This window comes from Salmo salar, chromosome ssa10 (assembly GCF_905237065.1).
Source record: "Salmo salar chromosome ssa10, Ssal_v3.1, whole genome shotgun sequence".
NCBI lineage: Eukaryota > Metazoa > Chordata > Actinopteri > Salmoniformes > Salmonidae > Salmo > Salmo salar.
This window is the reverse complement of record NC_059451.1, coordinates 71,520,285-71,539,295: the sequence shown is the minus strand read 5'-3', so window position 1 is coordinate 71,539,295 and position 19,011 is coordinate 71,520,285. Positions and strand designations below refer to the sequence as shown.

General features: G+C 42.7%; 2 protein-coding genes across 3 annotated transcripts in view; both read left to right on the top strand.

Annotated features, from left to right (window-relative positions):
* coro2bb (coronin, actin binding protein, 2Bb) overlaps positions 1–8,368 on the top strand; it is a 51,391-nt gene extending 43,023 nt beyond the window's left edge. The window contains exons 5-12 of one of the 2 annotated variants that reach the window (XM_014123980.2): positions 240–404; positions 5,083–5,199; positions 5,353–5,457; positions 5,788–5,884; positions 6,446–6,558; positions 7,460–7,550; positions 7,729–7,862; positions 8,123–8,368. In XM_014123980.2, coding sequence (XP_013979455.1) covers positions 240–404; positions 5,083–5,199; positions 5,353–5,457; positions 5,788–5,884; positions 6,446–6,558; positions 7,460–7,550; positions 7,729–7,862; positions 8,123–8,254 — 954 coding nt within the window. In that variant the 3' untranslated portion in view covers positions 8,255–8,368. Of the gene's footprint in view, positions 1–239; positions 405–5,058; positions 5,200–5,352; positions 5,458–5,787; positions 5,885–6,445; positions 6,559–7,459; positions 7,551–7,728; positions 7,863–8,122 lie in introns of both variants that reach the window. The other variant, XM_014123979.2, reaches the window with a different exon arrangement.
* A 5,625-nt stretch (positions 8,369–13,993) lies between these two features.
* On the top strand, positions 13,994–18,711 carry LOC123724442 (coronin-2B-like). The gene is made up of 7 exons (XM_045688062.1): positions 13,994–14,131; positions 14,289–14,393; positions 14,724–14,820; positions 15,382–15,494; positions 16,398–16,488; positions 16,711–16,844; positions 17,158–18,711. Exons 1-7 carry the CDS (start codon positions 14,066–14,068, stop codon positions 17,287–17,289), a joined length of 738 nt encoding a protein of 245 aa, XP_045544018.1. The 5' UTR covers positions 13,994–14,065; the 3' UTR covers positions 17,290–18,711.
* The last annotated feature ends 300 nt before the right edge of the window (positions 18,712–19,011 follow it).

The following is a 19,011-nucleotide window of genomic DNA, read 5'->3' as shown; positions in this document are numbered from 1 at the left end:
TCAATTGCATGGCTGTGTGCTCAGTTTTCTCCACCTGTCAGGAACGGTTGTGGCTGAAATAGATCTATTCACTCATTTGAAGGGGTGTCCACATACTTTTGTGTATATAATGTATATATATATATATATCTCTATTCCTATAAATTCACTTTCCCTTCTCTCTCTTCTATCACCTCACCTCCTCAGACTTTTGTCTCTCCTACATTAACTTTCACTCTTTATGTCCCTCCATTTGTCAGATCCTGATCTGGAACATGGAGGTGGGAAGCCCAGTGAAGATGATCGACTGTCACTCAGACGTGGTGCTCTGCATGTCCTTCAACACCGACGGCAGCCTGCTGGCCACCAGCTGCAAGGACAAACACCTGCGTGTGATCGAGCCTCGCTCGGGCAAGGTCCTGCAGGTGGGTCACTCACCCATGTAGACAGAGAGACACCAGCTATATTCGTTTTTTTACAATCGCGAGGACCCATTTGTCATTACTTAGGAAACTTTTTCAAAACTCTTCACACACATCTCCTAACCAACTTTCAACTTGGCACAGCAGTTCATTTCACATCCAAAATGCAATAAAACTATCAAAACACTTCATACGTCTCAAATCAACTCATTCTTCCATAACACTAGCAAAGGTTGTCACCCAACAAGCACACTTTGTCACTCATAAAACAATGACCTAAAAAACACTAACAACAGGTAGCATTACACAATATTTTATTTTGTAAAATGTCTTTACAAAACAAGAATGACCTCCCTACTGTTTAGAATTCACTGCAGTATATGTTACAGGAATGAATCAGACATGATGCAATATGCTTCAATATGTTTTATGTCATTTTTTGGCATGGAATGATTCCAAAATACAAGAATTTGTATATACACCAATACAGATAGAGTAGCAATGCTAGTCAACCCTGTCTTCTGCATTTGGCCACAGGTTCTCATCCACATCACATCTTATGTCGTCTTGGGCAATATACATAGGAAATAATCTTTTGGCATTAATGGTCCATCCCTGGCAATCTTCTGCAGATATGTCCAAGCATCCAGCATTCATTGCGTCCAGGATGAACATTTGATCATGTGGATGGTGGTCCATGAGGAAAATAATTCCTCTATGGGGTTGAGGAATGGAGAATAAGGTGGGAGGAAAAGTGACACCATCCTGGGATGGGCTGCTAACCACTGACTGCACGGGAGTGGTGAAATGCCACATTGTCCCATACAATTACAAATGTTGGCAGATTCCGCCTCACTGCAACCCTTTAATCACCTGGCACAACCCTTCCATAGAGGTCATCCAGGAATGAAATGAGATGCTCGGTGTTGTATGGCCCAATTAGCAATTTGTGTAACAGCAATCCATCAGAGTATATTGCTGTACACATTGTGACGTTGGCACCCCTCTGGCCCGGGACATCCACTGTGGCTCTTTTCCCAATCACATTCCTTCCTCGCCACCGTTGAAACCAGCCTCATCCACAAAGATGAATATGTGAGTTGTTGGCCTGGCATCAATCTCCATGACTCTCTAAAATAAATCCACAAGACAACATAAGAGTTAGGCTATAGCGTATTGGTTCCTGAGTTGCTTGACTCGTTCCCGCTTCTTCTCAAAGGGGACAGTGTACAACTGCTTCATCCTTATTTGATGAATTTTCAGGACTCTATAAATAGTTGTTATGCTTACATTGTGAATATTTCCAAATGTAATGTTGTCTGCCAACACTCTGTTCCAAATCTCTGAGTTTTATGCCATTATTTCTGATGACCATATCAACGATTGCAGTTTCCTACACAGCAGTGAAAATCCTACCTCTCCCGCCTGTGGGAGGTAACCGTTGGGTCCTAAGCAGGAATACAAAAACAATTACACACAAGTGGGTTTGGAGGCTTTGCTCAATTTACTTCTGTAATGTGCAGTTCAGTCAGATGTCCTTGCAGAATGCACACCTTATCTGTTGTTTGGCTGGAAATTTCTCACAATAGATGCCACTGTTGAGCGTTGCAGATTTGGCTGCACTCTCAGACCAGCCTCTCTCATTGATAGACCATGATTTATTACATGATCAATTATAGTAGCCCTAATCTCATCTGAGACTACAGCTCTTGATCTTACTCTCAGTCTTCTTCCACCACGCATACGTACTCCTCTCCCTCTCCTAGCCCCTCTTCTTCCTCTGTCAGCCACTTCTCGATCTCTGTCTGGGTCCATGTTTAGATTGCAGTACAGCATTATTCCTAAAATGTCCCCTTTTGTATAGATGGTAATGAAATTGAAAGACTAACACCTGGGCAGGTGTTCAGCTACAATGGGAATCAGCTGTGATTGGTGTAATTGTTTTGATAGTATTTCATTTTTTAGATTTGGAATATATTTCAATAGGGTATTACTGTAGAAATGTAGCAAATTGCTGTCTTATTACAGTTTGTGTTATGGCAGGTTTTGAACTTCAGTTTAACAGTTTTGAAAAGAGTATGTAAACGTGCAAATTGGTACATAGAGTTTTGGTGGTGGTTGTGTCTGAGGGAGAAAGTAATTCATGAAATTTGATAGATGTAGTCATTGAAAACAGACAAAGCAATGGAAAATGATCCACAGTTTAGCCCACATAGACTGCTGTTGTGCTCACTGTGTGAAGAGTTTTGAAATAGTGACCTAGCGTAAGTATTGAGAAATGGGTCCTTGCGATTGTAAAAAACTGTAAAGGCCATGTTTCACTTTAAAACAATTAAAAACAATAATCAATAGTGGTATATGTATCAATCGGATATGTCAATTATTTTTCAATACGGCATTGTAAATTGGAGCTTATATACTGCTGGGCTACACACGCACCACAAAAACATGATATAGAATATTGACCAGGCTTTACATGAATGCTGAGCCACATTGATTATCTGTTTACACCACTGCGAGCAGCGATACCAACAATTCTATCTAAATTACATAACATTAGCTACATATTACATGACACACTAGTGGTCAAAAGTTTTAGAATATCTACTCATTCAAGGGTTTTTCTTTATTTTTACTATTTTCTACATTGTAGAATAATAGTGAAGACATCAACTATGAAATAACACATATGGAATCATGTAGTAAACAAAACAGTGTTAAACTGGGATTCTTCAAATAGCCACCCTTTGCCTTGATGACAGCTTTGCACACTCTTGGCATTCGCTCAACCAGCTTCACCTCAAATGCTTTTCCAACAGTCTTGAAGGAGTTCCCACATATGCTGAGCACTTGTTGGCTGCTTTTCCTTCAATCTGTGGTCTGACTCATCCCAAACCTACTCAATTTGGTTGGAGGTCGGGGAATTGTGGAGGCCAGGTCATCTGATGCAGCACTCCATCACTCTCCTTCTTGGTCAAATAGCCCTTACACAGCCTGGTAGTGTGTTGCGTCATTATCCTGTTGAAAAACAAATGATAGTCCACTAAGCCCCAACTAGATGGGATGGCATATCACTGCAGAATGCTGTGGTAGTGTCACATGTGCTCCCTCTCCGGCCTCTAGGTCACCAGGCTGCTCGTTATGGCGCACACCTGTCACCATCATTATGCGCACCTGCGCATCGTCAGACTCACCTGGACTCCATCACTTCCCTGATTACCTTCCCTATATTTGTCACTCCCTTTGGTTCCTTCCCCAGGTGTCATTGTTTCTGTTTCAGTTTCATGCCTGTGTGCTGTTAGTGTTTCTTGTTTTGGATGATGTTTATTTTTTTTAAACACTCACTTCCTGAACTTGCTTCCTGACTCTCAGCGCATAGCACTACATTTAACCATGCTGGTTAAGTGTACCTTGAATTCTAAATAAATCACAGTGCCACCAGCAAAGCAACCCCACACCATAACACCTCCTCCTCCATGCTTTACAGTGAGAAATACACATGCAGAGATCATACGTTCACCCGCACCGTGTCTCACAAAGACACGGCGGTTGGAACCACAAATCTCCAATTTGGACTCCAGACCAAAGGACACATTTCCACCGGTCTAATGTGCATTGCTCATGTTTCTTGGCCCAAGCAAGTCTCTTCTTCTTATTGGTGTCCTTCAGTAGGGATTTCTTTGCAGCAATTTGACCATGAAGGCCTGATTCACACAGTCTCCTCTGAGCAGTGTTGAGATGTGTCTGTGAAGCATTTATTTGGGTTGCAATTTCTGAGGCTGTTAACACTAATGAACTTATCCTCTGCAGCAGAGGTAACTCTGGGTCATCCATTCCTGTGGCGTTCCTCATGAGTCTGTTTCGTCATAGCGCTTGAAGGTTTTTGCAACTGCACTTGAAGAAACTTTTAAAGTTCTCGACATTTTCCATATTGACTGACCTTCATATCTTAAAGTAATGATGGACTGTCATTTCTATTTGCTTATTTGGCTGTTCTTGCCATAATATGGACTTGGTCTTTTACCAAATAGGGATATCTTCTGTATACCTCCCCACCTTGTCACAACACAACTGATTGGCTCAAACACGTTAAGGAAGGAAATTCCACAAATTAACTTTTAACAAGGCACACCAGTTAATTGAGTGTGCAAAGCTGTCATCAAGGCAGAGGGTGGCTACTTTGAAGAATCTCGAATGTAAAATATATTTTGATTTGTTTAACACTTTTTTGGTTACTACATGATTCCATATGTGTTATTTAATATTTTTGATGTCTTCACCATTATTCTACAATGTAGAAAATAAAGAAAAACACTTGAATGAGTAGGTGTTCTAAAACTTTTGACCAGTAGTGTATATATGTTTATTTGTATTTATTTTCTCATTTGTTTTGTGTTGTCATCTACAAGGGTTGTATGTTCTATTTTTATTAGCCCATTTAACTTGCAACATGGCTTTTAAAGCCAGAGTGACCTGTTCACACACCTGTGTTGTCTCCATATACAGCACCATTTGTGGGGTACCTAGACACAAACATACACACACACTACACACCTCACACACACAAATGCTTTGGCATTAGGATTACCTCTGTAGACGTAGCTACTGTATTGTTTCATGCTGTGTTGTAACACAACCAGTTTGAATAATTTTCCAGAGCTATTGCCATATATCTGAACAGGAAGCTGACTGTAAGAGCCACAGGGTGAACAGAGTGGTGTTTCTGGGTAACATGAAGCGCCTGGTGACCACCGGAGTCTCTCGATGGAACACTAGACAAGTGGCACTGTGGGATCAGGTGAGCTCATTGGTGATATATCAGTGTCTATGTTAGAGAGAGAGAGAGAGAGAGAGAGAGAGAGAGAGAGAGAGAGAGAGAGAGAGAGAAAAAAAAAAAAAAAAAAAGAGAGAGTGTGTGTAGAGCAGTGTCTCACTAAGGTTCTTTCTCCAGGAGGACCTGTCCATGCCCATCATAGAAGAGGAGATTGATGGGCTGTCTGGGCTGCTCTTCCCTTTCTATGATGCTGACACACACATGCTCTACCTGGCAGGCAAGGTAAGACACGTCATACCAAGGCCACTTGACCTTAGCTTTCAACTATCACGTGAGGTGATGTGTATGAATTTAATTTGTACGTTTTAATGCGAATTTCTCTCTTGAATTTAATTGGGATTTAATTTCACTTTTTGAATTGACTGACTTGAAATGGAACCCCTATGTGGGGTGTGCGCTTCCTCATTTGCTTATAATTGTGAAAATGCATTTTGTGTGGTGTGTATGTGAAATATATGTATGCGCGTGTGTGAAAGAGAGTGTGTTACCATGGGAACCTCAACATTACTGCTATCTGCTGTGTGATCTCAGGTATCTGTGTCTGGTTCACAGGGAGATGGTAACATCAGATACTATGAGGTGGGCACAGAGAAGCCCTACCTGCAGTACCTAATGGAGTTCAGGTCCCCGGCTCCACAGAAAGGCCTGGGTAAGTCACTCACATCAATCGATGAATACTAAGTAGCCTTACAAATCGCAATGCCATCCTTCCAGGTCTCGTTCATCAGTGAGGAAGCCTGTAAATTGAGGTTAATCAATGAGTGAAAATCATACTTTTCGAACTCTTGGAACAACATTTCAGATACATGACAGGGTACAAGGTTGAGTTTTTTTCTATTAGTGCCGAATCATAAAACTTGAGATCTGCGCTCAGAACTCTGATGTTAGTGCAAAATTCCAATTGACATCAATGCATGATTTTAGAGGATGTGATCTCAAATTCAGCCCTCAGTGAACCCACAGCACAATCAGGAATCCTAACAAGAGGGACATTCGCAGCACTCAGAACATTGCACATAGACCAGACTCGTCTCTCATCTCCAACTGATATAGAGAATTGTGACTGTTCCAGACATTCCGTTTCTATCTATGCTGTCTGAACATTGCTCTTGACAGTAGAAGCCCCTAGATTGGCATGGTATGTAAGGTGTCCATTTTAACTCCAAGACTCACCTCAACCCCCTTTCCCTCTCTTTGTCCACCCTCACAGGAGTGATGCCAAAACATGGGCTGGACGTGGCGGCCTGCGAGGTGTTCCGCTTCTACAAGCTGGTGACTCTGAGGGGCCTCATCGAGCCCATCTCCATGATAGTCCCACGAAGGGTGAATGGAGTGCAGTGTTGGGGAAGCTACTCTGAAGCTACCAATCACTTCACAATGGAAGAACTTTAGCTACTCTAGCCTTAGGAAAAATATAGTTTACTTAACTGAAGGTTACTTTTAAATAGTAGTTCACTACATCCAAACTACTTAGTGATAAATGATCATATTTCAATCTGAAATGCCATAGATTACAAATTGCAAGAACAGATCACTCTGGAATCATGTGTAATTTAGCCTACTAAAAATGGAAACATTTTCAAGTGATAATTAGGCAGGTCTGATGAAAAAAAAAAAAGGAATTTCTTGCGTACTTTTTCTTTTCTAGCAGTTAGCTACATCGCTACATGGCAAAATGTAATTAACTACCGTGTGTGTGTGTGTGTGTGTGTGTGTGTGTGTGTGTGTGTGTGTGTGTGTGTGTGTGTGTGTGTGTGTGTGTGTGTGTGTGTGTGTGTGTGTGTGAGAGAGAGAGAGAGAGAGAGAGAGAGAGAACAAATGTGCTTCATTGGTCAAGGAGGCCTCTAGCCACTGGGACCTGGGTTCAAATCCTAAGAGTCCACAAAGAGTAATATTACAGAAACTGTGTTAGGGCACTCAACACTAAATGCGCCAGCTAAGCAAAATCAAGTGATATCAAATGTTGTCCTTCCTGGACAAAGGGAGTTGTCTGAGTAGCTGAGATACTGTATGATATTGGCCACTAATGCTACATTAGTGTGGAATATTACCCAGGACAGGAGCTAGCTGAAATGTATTCCTCTCACCATATGGGTTATGCTTGGCTTGTCACCCTTATCATACTGCCTAGGTGCTTTCTAGACTAGCACAAGGCAATGCGGCAGCATTCATTTTCTGCTTTGGGTGCTATAGGAATGATTAATACTGTCTTGTGGTTTTGCAGTCCGAGACATACCAAGAGGACATCTACCCTATGACAGCAGGCACAGAACCAGCCCTCACTGCAGATGAGTGGCTGAGTGGGATGGACAGAGGTGAGTAGTGCTATACTGCAAAATGGCATACACATGTAACTAATGCTTTTATGAATACTGATACAAACATACAATTATGCAAAACTGGTGAGCATCATCCGTGTGTGTGTGTGTGTGTGTGTGTGTGTGTGTGTGTGTGTGTGTGTGTGTGTGTGTGTGTGTGTGTGTGTGTGTGTAGAGCCAGTGTTGATGTCCCTAAAGGCTGGATACAAGCGGCCCTGCCAGAAGGCCTTCAAGGCCCCTGTGAGGGAGAGGAAGACCATGGTGATGAATGGCCTGCTGGAGAGTATTCCACCCAAGACAGAGAACGAGGTGAAACCAATTGATGTGTTGTTGTGTATATGACAGCGGTATGTCCCTACTCACTCTCAGAAACATTACCATGTCTTGAACAACATAGAATACATAGCACACTGCACAACCACAGGCACTGTCTTGCCAATGCATCTGCACTATGCCTTTACCCTGACCTTCACTGTGTGTGTGTGTGTGTGTGTGTGTGTGTGTGTGTGTGTGTGTGTGTGTGTGTGTGTGTGTGTGTGTGTGTGTGTGTTGTCATTCCTCTCTCCCAGCTCATGCGGATGTTCTTCAGGCAGCATGATGAGCTAAAGAGGTTGAGAGAGGAGCTGGTGCAGAAAGACGTTAGACTCCAACAGCTGGAGCTGGAGCTCAACAACCTGCGGAACAACGGCAACAAACTGTGACCTTTGACCTGGCTGACCCCTGACCTCCCCACTCTGACCTCCTGCACACTCAGGGAGAGAGACCAATGGTGGCCAACTCCCTTCCCTTCTTCCCGAAGTGTGCACCCGGGTGGAAACTCCTTCTGTCTAGTCCATGCGGGGTCCAGTGAGTGAGCTAGTGCTCACTTCTGGGAGAAGGGTAAGGAATCGGAAGGCAACCTCTGTCACACTGTGTCCCTCACCCTGAGAGCGGGTCACCAAGCCCTGAACACTAACAAAAATATACCCAGCACCACCCTACCTGGCTGCACCTCTTCATCCATTCTCCACGTTCCAAAGACCTTCACCCCCTTCAGCAACAGAACCTTAGTATATCCCTATTCAGCCAAAGCACCAAAACCAACTGAGGTAGATAGCTCTGCTTAGAATTTACTCAAGCTGACAGAATCAGTTATGTGGGGAGTGAAGCCATTGTTTCCCTTTAACTTCAAGCAGGCTCTGTCCTCGTGAAATGTCATGTCTTGCGACTTGAAGGCCCTTGAGTATGAGGACTTGTGAGGACTGTAGTTGCATAGGAGGGGTATTGCAGGTGTATCGCTGGGTTGAGCATGTGTAGTCTGTAGTCTCTCCAGTGGTCCTATCTGAGGATGGGGAAAGCGATGAGGCAATAGAGTGGTAACCAGGCCTATTCAAACAGATGGCTTGTCTAGTGCTATTCATCCCATACATTATTTATCCTATTATTTATGACGAATCTGCGATAGATCTTCATATTTTCACTTTATAGTTACATATTGCCATTAAATGAATATTCAGAATTTTTTTAAATACACGAGCGCCATGTTAGATGAATGGCAAAAACAGACTTTAAAGCCATATTGGGGGACAAATCTTTGCTGACTTGGTAGCAGGTTGACCACAACATGAACATGACTGAGGCATTCCCAATGTTGAAGGGACCACTGAGGGATGTGTATATGCACCTCGACCACTGAGGGACCATGTCCTCAGAGATGTCTGTATAAAGTCGTTAGAGATGCTAGTAATTCATGTTAGCCACACGTAGCTACTGTATGAACAGTCTGTGGTCATGTGTGACTACAGATCAGAGGTAACTAGCAACTGCAAACACGTATTATTTGACTGTATAATACAGTATGCCTGTAACCGCAACGATACTGGTATATTTATATTGTAGTACATGAAGATAGAATGATAGGAGAGAGTATTTATTGCAAGTTAAACAAATAATGTGATGCATAGAGAGAAAAGTGACAGGGTAAGTGTATTAGGGATATAGACATAGGCAGCAGTGGGGATTAGTAAGGTACCCAAGGTAAATGTATGACTGCTAGAGGATGTTATTTCTTAATGACTGTAACATAATATCATATTATGTCTTCCTGAAGTTGCCCCTCTCCCTAAATAAATTCATTGACACCATAAAAATAGTGTTCAGTAAGTGACATTTGTGGTTGAATCTGTGTACAGCTTAGTGGTATGCATCAGCACAGTTCTGATAAGCAAAAATGCTGTAGAGAAACAAAAATTATATAAATCAAATCAAATGTATTTATATAGCCCTTCTTACATCAGCTGATATCACAAAGTGCTGTACAGAAACCCAGCCTAAAACCCCAAACAGCAAGCAATGCAGGTGTAGAAGCACCTGCAGGTGTAGAAGCACAAACAGTCTGTTCTAGAGAAGCCCTGTAATTCTATATTCTGAAGTATCCACATATTTTGTTACAACACAAAGGTACACCATGAAAACAAGGTCAAAGGAACCACGCCTCTACATGAAGTAGAGCACCACTACATGAAGTAGGGCACCAGTCCACTAGGTGGTGCCCTTTCCCCAACTGCAGTACTCTTCAATTACCAGTAGTTTAAAAAAGGGGTGGTGATATATAAATACCCAATAGCAGCTGTTCCACCTCATCCACTTGGCTCAAAGGTTTTTGTCTACTTCTGAAGTGATTATTATGACAGCATCTATGGAACCTATTCCATTAATGGACATACTGTAGTCTGCATGTATTCCTGACAAGGACATTTTTATAGATAGCATTGAACAATCAGTTCTATACACTATGTATACAAAGGTATGTGGACACCCCTTTGAAATTAGTGGATTCGGCTATTTCAGTCACACCTGTTGCTGACAGGTGTATAAAATCGAGCACCATCTCCATAGATTGCATGGCTGTGTGGCCTTACTGAAGAGCTCAGTGACCTTCAACGTATCACCGTCAAAGGATGCCACCTTTCCAACAAGTAAGTTCGTCAAATTTCTGCCCTGCTAGAGCTGCCCTGGTCAGCTGTAAGTGCTGTTATTGCGAAGTGGAAACATCTAGGAGCAACAACAGTGGGAGGACACACAAACTCACATAACGAGAGCTGAAGCACATCGTGCGTAATAAACGTCTGTCCTCGGTTACAACACTCACAACCAAGTTCAAAACTGCCTCTGGAAGCAGCATCAGCACAAGAACTGTTCATTGGAAGCTTCATGAAATGGGTTTCCATGGCCGAGCAGCCACACACAAGTCTAATATCACCATGCGCAATACCAAGCATCGGTTGGAGTGGTATAAAGCTCGCCATTGGACTCTGCATCAGTGGAAAACATGTTCTCTGGAGTAATGTATCACACGTCACCATCTGGCAGTCCGACAGACCAATCTGGGTTGGAGGGTGCCAGGAGAACATTACCTGCCTGAATGCATAGTGCCAACTGTAAAGTTTGGTGGAGGAGGAACAATGGTCTGGGGCTGTTTTTCATGGTTCGGTTTCAGCCCCTTAGTTCCAGTGAAGGGAAATCTTAACGCTACAGCCAGTGGCAACCTGTCATTCAGGGCAGGTGGGGCAGAGCTCGACTTGTTTTGTTAAATATACATACAGTACCAGTCAAAAGTTCGGACACACTTGCTCAAGGGTTTTTCTTTTTTTTTCTTTTCTCTTTTTTCTACATTATAGAATAATAGTGAAGACGTCAAAACTATTAAATAACACATATGGAACCATATAGTAACCAAAAAAGTGTTTGACAAATCAAAGTATATTTTAGATTTTAGATTCTTCAAAGTAGCCAACCTTTGCCTTGATGACAGCTTTGCACACTCTTGGCATTCTCTTAACCAGCTTCATGAGGTAGTCACCTGGAATGCATTTCAATTATCAGGTGTGACTTGTTAAAAGTTTATTTGTGGAATTTCTTTCCTTAACGCGTTTGAGCCAAATGAACAGCTCAAATAAGCAAAGAGAAATGACAGTTTATCATTACTTTAAGACGTGAAGGTCAGTCAATCTGGAATATTACAAGAACTTTAAAAGTTATTCAAGTGCAGTCGCTACAACCATCAAGCACTATGATGAAACTGGCTCTCAAGAGGACAGCCACAGAAAAGGATGACCCAGAGTTACCTCTGCTGCAGAGGATAAGTTAATTAGAGTTAACTGCACATCAGATTGCAGCCCAGCCTGTGTGAATTAGGCAATCATGGTTGAATGCTGGGCTACACACGCACCACAAAAACATGATATAGAATATTGACCAGGCTTTACATGAATGCTGAGCCACATTGATTATCTGTTTACACCACTGCGAGCAGCGATACCAACAATTCTATCTAAATTACATAACATTAGCTACATATTACATGACACACTAGTGGTCAAAAGTTTTAGAATATCTACTCATTCAAGGGTTTTTCTTTATTTTTACTATTTTCTACATTGTAGAATAATAGTGAAGACATCAACTATGAAATAACACATATGGAATCATGTAGTAAACAAAACAGTGTTAAACTGGGATTCTTCAAATAGCCACCCTTTGCCTTGATGACAGCTTTGCACACTCTTGGCATTCGCTCAACCAGCTTCACCTCAAATGCTTTTCCAACAGTCTTGAAGGAGTTCCCACATATGCTGAGCACTTGTTGGCTGCTTTTCCTTCAATCTGTGGTCTGACTCATCCCAAACCTACTCAATTTGGTTGGAGGTCGGGGAATTGTGGAGGCCAGGTCATCTGATGCAGCACTCCATCACTCTCCTTCTTGGTCAAATAGCCCTTACACAGCCTGGTAGTGTGTTGCGTCATTATCCTGTTGAAAAACAAATGATAGTCCACTAAGCCCCAACTAGATGGGATGGCATATCACTGCAGAATGCTGTGGTAGTGTCACATGTGCTCCCTCTCCGGCCTCTAGGTCACCAGGCTGCTCGTTATGGCGCACACCTGTCACCATCATTATGCGCACCTGCGCATCGTCAGACTCACCTGGACTCCATCACTTCCCTGATTACCTTCCCTATATTTGTCACTCCCTTTGGTTCCTTCCCCAGGTGTCATTGTTTCTGTTTCAGTTTCATGCCTGTGTGCTGTTAGTGTTTCTTGTTTTGGATGATGTTTATTTTTTTAAACACTCACTTCCTGAACTTGCTTCCTGACTCTCAGCGCATAGCACTACATTTAACCATGCTGGTTAAGTGTACCTTGAATTCTAAATAAATCACAGTGCCACCAGCAAAGCAACCCCACACCATAACACCTCCTCCTCCATGCTTTACAGTGAGAAATACACATGCAGAGATCATACGTTCACCCGCACCGTGTCTCACAAAGACACGGCGGTTGGAACCACAAATCTCCAATTTGGACTCCAGACCAAAGGACACATTTCCACCGGTCTAATGTGCATTGCTCATGTTTCTTGGCCCAAGCAAGTCTCTTCTTCTTATTGGTGTCCTTCAGTAGGGATTTCTTTGCAGCAATTTGACCATGAAGGCCTGATTCACACAGTCTCCTCTGAGCAGTGTTGAGATGTGTCTGTGAAGCATTTATTTGGGTTGCAATTTCTGAGGCTGTTAACACTAATGAACTTATCCTCTGCAGCAGAGGTAACTCTGGGTCATCCATTCCTGTGGCGTTCCTCATGAGTCTGTTTCGTCATAGCGCTTGAAGGTTTTTGCAACTGCACTTGAAGAAACTTTTAAAGTTCTCGACATTTTCCATATTGACTGACCTTCATATCTTAAAGTAATGATGGACTGTCATTTCTATTTGCTTATTTGGCTGTTCTTGCCATAATATGGACTTGGTCTTTTACCAAATAGGGATATCTTCTGTATACCTCCCCACCTTGTCACAACACAACTGATTGGCTCAAACACGTTAAGGAAGGAAATTCCACAAATTAACTTTTAACAAGGCACACCAGTTAATTGAGTGTGCAAAGCTGTCATCAAGGCAGAGGGTGGCTACTTTGAAGAATCTCGAATGTAAAATATATTTTGATTTGTTTAACACTTTTTTGGTTACTACATGATTCCATATGTGTTATTTAATATTTTTGATGTCTTCACCATTATTCTACAATGTAGAAAATAGCAAAAAATAAAGAAAAACACTTGAATGAGTAGGTGTTCTAAAACTTTTGACCAGTAGTGTATATATGTTTATTTGTATTTATTTTCTCATTTGTTTTGTGTTGTCATCTACAAGGGTTGTATGTTCTATTTTTATTAGCCCATTTAACTTGCAACATGGCTTTTAAAGCCAGAGTGACCTGTTCACACACCTGTGTTGTCTCCATATACAGCACCATTTGTGGGGTACCTAGACACAAACATACACACACACTACACACCTCACACACACAAATGCTTTGGCATTAGGATTACCTCTGTAGACGTAGCTACTGTATTGTTTCATGCTGTGTTGTAACACAACCAGTTTGAATAATTTTCCAGAGCTATTGCCATATATCTGAACAGGAAGCTGACTGTAAGAGCCACAGGGTGAACAGAGTGGTGTTTCTGGGTAACATGAAGCGCCTGGTGACCACCGGAGTCTCTCGATGGAACACTAGACAAGTGGCACTGTGGGATCAGGTGAGCTCATTGGTGATATATCAGTGTCTATGTTAGAGAGAGAGAGAGAGAGAGAGAGAGAGACAGACACAGAGAGAGAGAGAGAGAGAGAGAGAGAGAGAGAGAGAGAGAGAGAGTGTGTGTGTAGAGCAGTGTCTCACTAAGGTTCTTTCTCCAGGAGGACCTGTCCATGCCCATCATAGAAGAGGAGATTGATGGGCTGTCTGGGCTGCTCTTCCCTTTCTATGATGCTGACACACACATGCTCTACCTGGCAGGCAAGGTAAGACACGTCATACCAAGGCCACTTGACCTTAGCTTTCAACTATCACGTGAGGTGATGTGTATGAATTTAATTTGTACGTTTTAATGCGAATTTCTCTCTTGAATTTAATTGGGATTTAATTTCACTTTTTGAATTGACTGACTTGAAATGGAACCCCTATGTGGGGTGTGCGCTTCCTCATTTGCTTATAATTGTGAAAATGCATTTTGTGTGGTGTGTATGTGAAATATATGTATGCGCGTGTGTGAAAGAGAGTGTGTTACCATGGGAACCTCAACATTACTGCTATCTGCTGTGTGATCTCAGGTATCTGTGTCTGGTTCACAGGGAGATGGTAACATCAGATACTATGAGGTGGGCACAGAGAAGCCCTACCTGCAGTACCTAATGGAGTTCAGGTCCCCGGCTCCACAGAAAGGCCTGGGTAAGTCACTCACATCAATCGATGAATACTAAGTAGCCTTACAAATCGCAATGCCATCCTTCCAGGTCTCGTTCATCAGTGAGGAAGCCTGTAAATTGAGGTTAATCAATGAGTGAAAATCATACTTTTCGAACTCTTGGAACAACATTTCAGATACATGACAGGGTACAAGGTTGAGTTTTTTTCTATTAGTGCCGAATCATAAAACTTGAGATCTGCGCTCAGAACTCTGATGTTAGTGCAAAATTCCAATTGACATCAATGCATGATTTTAGAGGATGTGATCTCAAATTCAGCCCTCAGTGAACCCACAGCACAATCAGGAATCCTAACAAGAGGGACATTCGCAGCACTCAGAACATTGCACATAGACCAGACTCGTCTCTCATCTCCAACTGATATAGAGAATTGTGACTGTTCCAGACATTCCGTTTCTATCTATGCTGTCTGAACATTGCTCTTGACAGTAGAAGCCCCTAGATTGGCATGGTATGTAAGGTGTCCATTTTAACTCCAAGACTCACCTCAACCCCCTTTCCCTCTCTTTGTCCACCCTCACAGGAGTGATGCCAAAACATGGGCTGGACGTGGCGGCCTGCGAGGTGTTCCGCTTCTACAAGCTGGTGACTCTGAGGGGCCTCATCGAGCCCATCTCCATGATAGTCCCACGAAGGGTGAATGGAGTGCAGTGTTGGGGAAGCTACTCTGAAGCTACCAATCACTTCACAATGGAAGAACTTTAGCTACTCTAGCCTTAGGAAAAATATAGTTTACTTAACTGAAGGTTACTTTTAAATAGTAGTTCACTACATCCAAACTACTTAGTGATAAATGATCATATTTCAATCTGAAATGCCATAGATTACAAATTGCAAGAACAGATCACTCTGGAATCATGTGTAATTTAGCCTACTAAAAATGGAAACATTTTCAAGTGATAATTAGGCAGGTCTGATGAAAAAAAAAAAAAAGGAATTTCTTGCGTACTTTTTCTTTTCTAGCAGTTAGCTACATCGCTACATGGCAAAATGTAATTAACTACCGTGTGTGTGTGTGTGTGTGTGTGTGTGTGTGTGTGTGTGTGTGTGTGTGTGTGTGTGTGTGTGTGTGTGTGTGTGTGTGTGTGTGTGTGTGTGTGTGAGTGAGAGTGAGAGAGAGAGAGAGAGAACAAATGTGCTTCATTGGTCAAGGAGGCCTCTAGCCACTGGGACCTGGGTTCAAATCCTAAGAGTCCACAAAGAGTAATATTACAGAAACTGTGTTAGGGCACTCAACACTAAATGCGCCAGCTAAGCAAAATCAAGTGATATCAAATGTTGTCCTTCCTGGACAAAGGGAGTTGTCTGAGTAGCTGAGATACTGTATGATATTGGCCACTAATGCTACATTAGTGTGGAATATTACCCAGGACAGGAGCTAGCTGAAATGTATTCCTCTCACCATATGGGTTATGCTTGGCTTGTCACCCTTATCATACTGCCTAGGTGCTTTCTAGACTAGCACAAGGCAATGCGGCAGCATTCATTTTCTGCTTTGGGTGCTATAGGAATGATTAATACTGTCTTGTGGTTTTGCAGTCCGAGACATACCAAGAGGACATCTACCCTATGACAGCAGGCACAGAACCAGCCCTCACTGCAGATGAGTGGCTGAGTGGGATGGACAGAGGTGAGTAGTGCTATACTGCAAAATGGCATACACATGTAACTAATGCTTTTATGAATACTGATACAAACATACAATTATGCAAAACTGGTGAGCATCATCCGTGTGTGTGTGTGTGTGTGTGTGTGTGTGTGTGTGTGTGTGTGTGTGTGTGTGTGTGTGTGTGTGTGTGTGTGTGTGTGTGTGTGTGTGTGTGTGTGTGTGTGTGTGTGTGTGTGTGTGTAGAGCCAGTGTTGATGTCCCTAAAGGCTGGATACAAGCGGCCCTGCCAGAAGGCCTTCAAGGCCCCTGTGAGGGAGAGGAAGACCATGGTGATGAATGGCCTGCTGGAGAGTATTCCACCCAAGACAGAGAACGAGGTGAAACCAATTGATGTGTTGTTGTGTATATGACAGCGGTATGTCCCTACTCACTCTCAGAAACATTACCATGTCTTGAACAACATAGAATACATAGCACACTGCACAACCACAGGCACTGTCTTGCCAATGCATCTGCACTATGCCTTTACCCTGACCTTCACTGTGTGTGTGTGTGTGTGTGTGTGTGTGTGTGTGTGTGTGTGTGTGTGTGTGTGTGTGTGTGTGTGTGTGTGTGTGTGTGTGTGTGTGTGTGTGTGTGTGTGTGTGTGTGTGTGTGTGTGTGTGTGTGTGTGTCATTCCTCTCTCCCAGCTCATGCGGATGTTCTTCAGGCAGCATGATGAGCTAAAGAGGTTGAGAGAGGAGCTGGTGCAGAAAGACGTTAGACTCCAACAGCTGGAGCTGGAGCTCAACAACCTGCGGAACAACGGCAACAAACTGTGACCTTTGACCTGGCTGACCCCTGACCTCCCCACTCTGACCTCCTGCACACTCAGGGAGAGAGACCAATGGTGGCCAACTCCCTTCCCTTCTTCCCGAAGTGTGCACCCGGGTGGAAACTCCCTCTGTCTAGTCCATGCGGGGTCCAGTGAGTGAGCTAGTGCTCACTTCTGGGAGAAGGGTAAGGAATCGGAAGGCAACCTCTGTCACACTGTGTCCCTCACCCTGAGAGCGGGTCACCAAGCCCTGAACACTAACAAAAATATACCCAGCACCACCCTACCTGGCTGCACCTCTTCATCCCTTCTCCACGTTCCAAAGACCTTCACCCCCTTCAGCAACAGAACCTTAGTATATCCCTATTCAGCCAAAGCACCAAAACCAACTGAGGTAGATAGCTCTGCTTAGAATTTACTCAAGCTGACAGAATCAGTTATGTGGGGAGTGAAGCCATTGTTTCCCTTTAACTTCAAGCAGGCTCTGTCCTCGTGAAATGTCATGTCTTGCGACTTGAAGGCCCTTGAGTATGAGGACTTGTGAGGACTGTAGTTGCATAGGAGGGGTATTGCAGGTGTATCGCTGGGTTGAGCATGTGTAGTCTGTAGTCTCTCCAGTGGTCCTATCTGAGGATGGGGAAAGCGATGAGGCAATAGAGTGGTAACCAGGCCTATTCAAACAGATGGCTTGTCTAGTGCTATTCATCCCATACATTATTTATCCTATTATTTATGACGAATCTGCGATAGATCTTCATATTTTCACTTTATAGTTACATATTGCCATTAAATGAATATTCAGAATTTTTTTAAATACACGAGCGCCATGTTAGATGAATGGCAAAAACAGACTTTAAAGCCATATTGGGGGACAAATCTTTGCTGACTTGGTAGCAGGTTGACCACAACATGAACATGACTGAGGCATTCCCAATGTTGAAGGGACCACTGAGGGATGTGTATATGCACCTCGACCACTGAGGGACCATGTCCTCAGAGATGTCTGTATAAAGTCGTTAGAGATGCTAGTAATTCATGTTAGCCACACGTAGCTACTGTATGAACAGTCTGTGGTCATGTGTGACTACAGATCAGAGGTAACTAGCAACTGCAAACACGTATTATTTGACTGTATAATACAGTATGCCTGTAACCGCAACGATACTGGTATATTTATATTGTAGTACATGAAGATAGAATGATAGGAGAGAGTATTTATTGCAAGTTAAACAAATAATGTGATGCATAGAGAGAAAAGTGACAGGGTAAGTGTATTAGGGATATAGACATAGGCAGCAGTGGGGATTAGTAAGGTACCCAAGGTAAATGTATGACTGCTAGAGGATGTTATTTCTTAATGACTGTAACATAATATCATATTATGTCTTCCTGAAGTTGCCCCTCTCCCTAAATAAATTCATTGACACCATAAAAATAGTGTTCAGTAAGTGACATTTGTGGTTGAATCTGTGTACAGCTTAGTGGTATGCATCAGCACAGTTCTGATAAGCAAAAATGCTGTAGAGAAACAAAAATTATATAAATCAAATCAAATGTATTTATATAGCCCTTCTTACATCAGCTGATATCACAAAGTGCTGTACAGAAACCCAGCCTAAAACCCCAAACAGCAAGCAATGCAGGTGTAGAAGCACCTGCAGGTGTAGAAGCACAAACAGTCTGTTCTAGAGAAGCCCTGTAATTCTATATTCTGAAGTATCCACATATT

Bases quoted from the DNA above. Each gene is read 5' to 3' on its own strand.
- LOC123724442 (XM_045688062.1), top strand. From the start codon at position 14,066: ATGAAGCGCCTGGTGACCACCGGAGTCTCTCGATGGAACACTAGACAA. The intron at 14,821-15,381 runs GTAAGTCACTCA...CCACCCTCACAG, and splicing joins GGCTCCACAGAAAGGCCTGG to GAGTGATGCCAAAACATGGG. The intron at 16,845-17,157 runs GTGAAACCAATT...CCTCTCTCCCAG, and splicing joins CACCCAAGACAGAGAACGAG to CTCATGCGGATGTTCTTCAG.